Source organism: Penaeus monodon, chromosome 23 (genome assembly GCF_015228065.2).
Source record: "Penaeus monodon isolate SGIC_2016 chromosome 23, NSTDA_Pmon_1, whole genome shotgun sequence".
Lineage (NCBI taxonomy): Eukaryota > Metazoa > Arthropoda > Malacostraca > Decapoda > Penaeidae > Penaeus > Penaeus monodon.
Genome location: NC_051408.1, coordinates 11199581 through 11200253, shown reverse-complemented (window position 1 = coordinate 11200253; position 673 = coordinate 11199581). Strand labels below are relative to the sequence as shown.

The following is a 673-nucleotide window of genomic DNA, read 5'->3' as shown; positions in this document are numbered from 1 at the left end:
CTCTATCATCTCTTCCCCTAGCCATCTCTCCCTATAACCGCCTCTCACTCTCACCATCTCTCCCCATCACCATCTCTCCCCATCACCATCTCTCCCCATCCCCATCTCTCCCCATCCCCATCTCTCCCATCACCATCTCTCCCATCACCATCTCTCCCCATCACCATCTCTCACTCTCACCATCTCTCCCCATCACCATCTCTCCCCATCACCATCTCTCCCCATCCCCATCTCTCCCCATCACCATCTCTCCCCATCACCATCTCTCCCCATCACCATCTCTCCCCATCCCCATCTCTCCCCATCCCCATCTCTCCCCATCCCCATCTCTCCCCATCCCCATCTCTCCCCATCCCCATCTCTCCCCATCACCATCTCTCCCCATCACCATCCCTCCCCATCACCATCCCTCCCCATCACCATCCCTCCCCATCACCATCCCTCCCCATCACCCTCAACCTCCACAATCCCTCTCCCTTTCAGATCAACCTCCTCGCCTTCGTGATGGTGATGCGCCTGGTCATAACGGAGGTGATGAAGGCCAAGAGTCCTCCCCCGGCTGGCACTGATGACAAAGGCCAGACTGACCGGGTTTGGGGCTCCCTCACTATCTTCCTCGTCCTCGGCCTCACCTGGCTGACGGGAATTCTCTACGCCGCTTTCGGTACTGTAA

The 673-nt window shown here is 57.9% G+C and overlaps 1 protein-coding gene across 1 annotated transcript in view; it reads left to right on the top strand.

Annotated features, from left to right (window-relative positions):
* The window catches only part of LOC119587793 (adhesion G protein-coupled receptor L4-like), a gene marked incomplete at its 5' end in the record, with an annotated part of 4933 nt that overhangs the window by 2791 nt on the left and 1469 nt on the right, over positions 1–673 (top strand). The window contains 1 exon segment of the mRNA XM_037936491.1: positions 484–664. Coding sequence (XP_037792419.1) covers positions 484–664 — 181 coding nt within the window.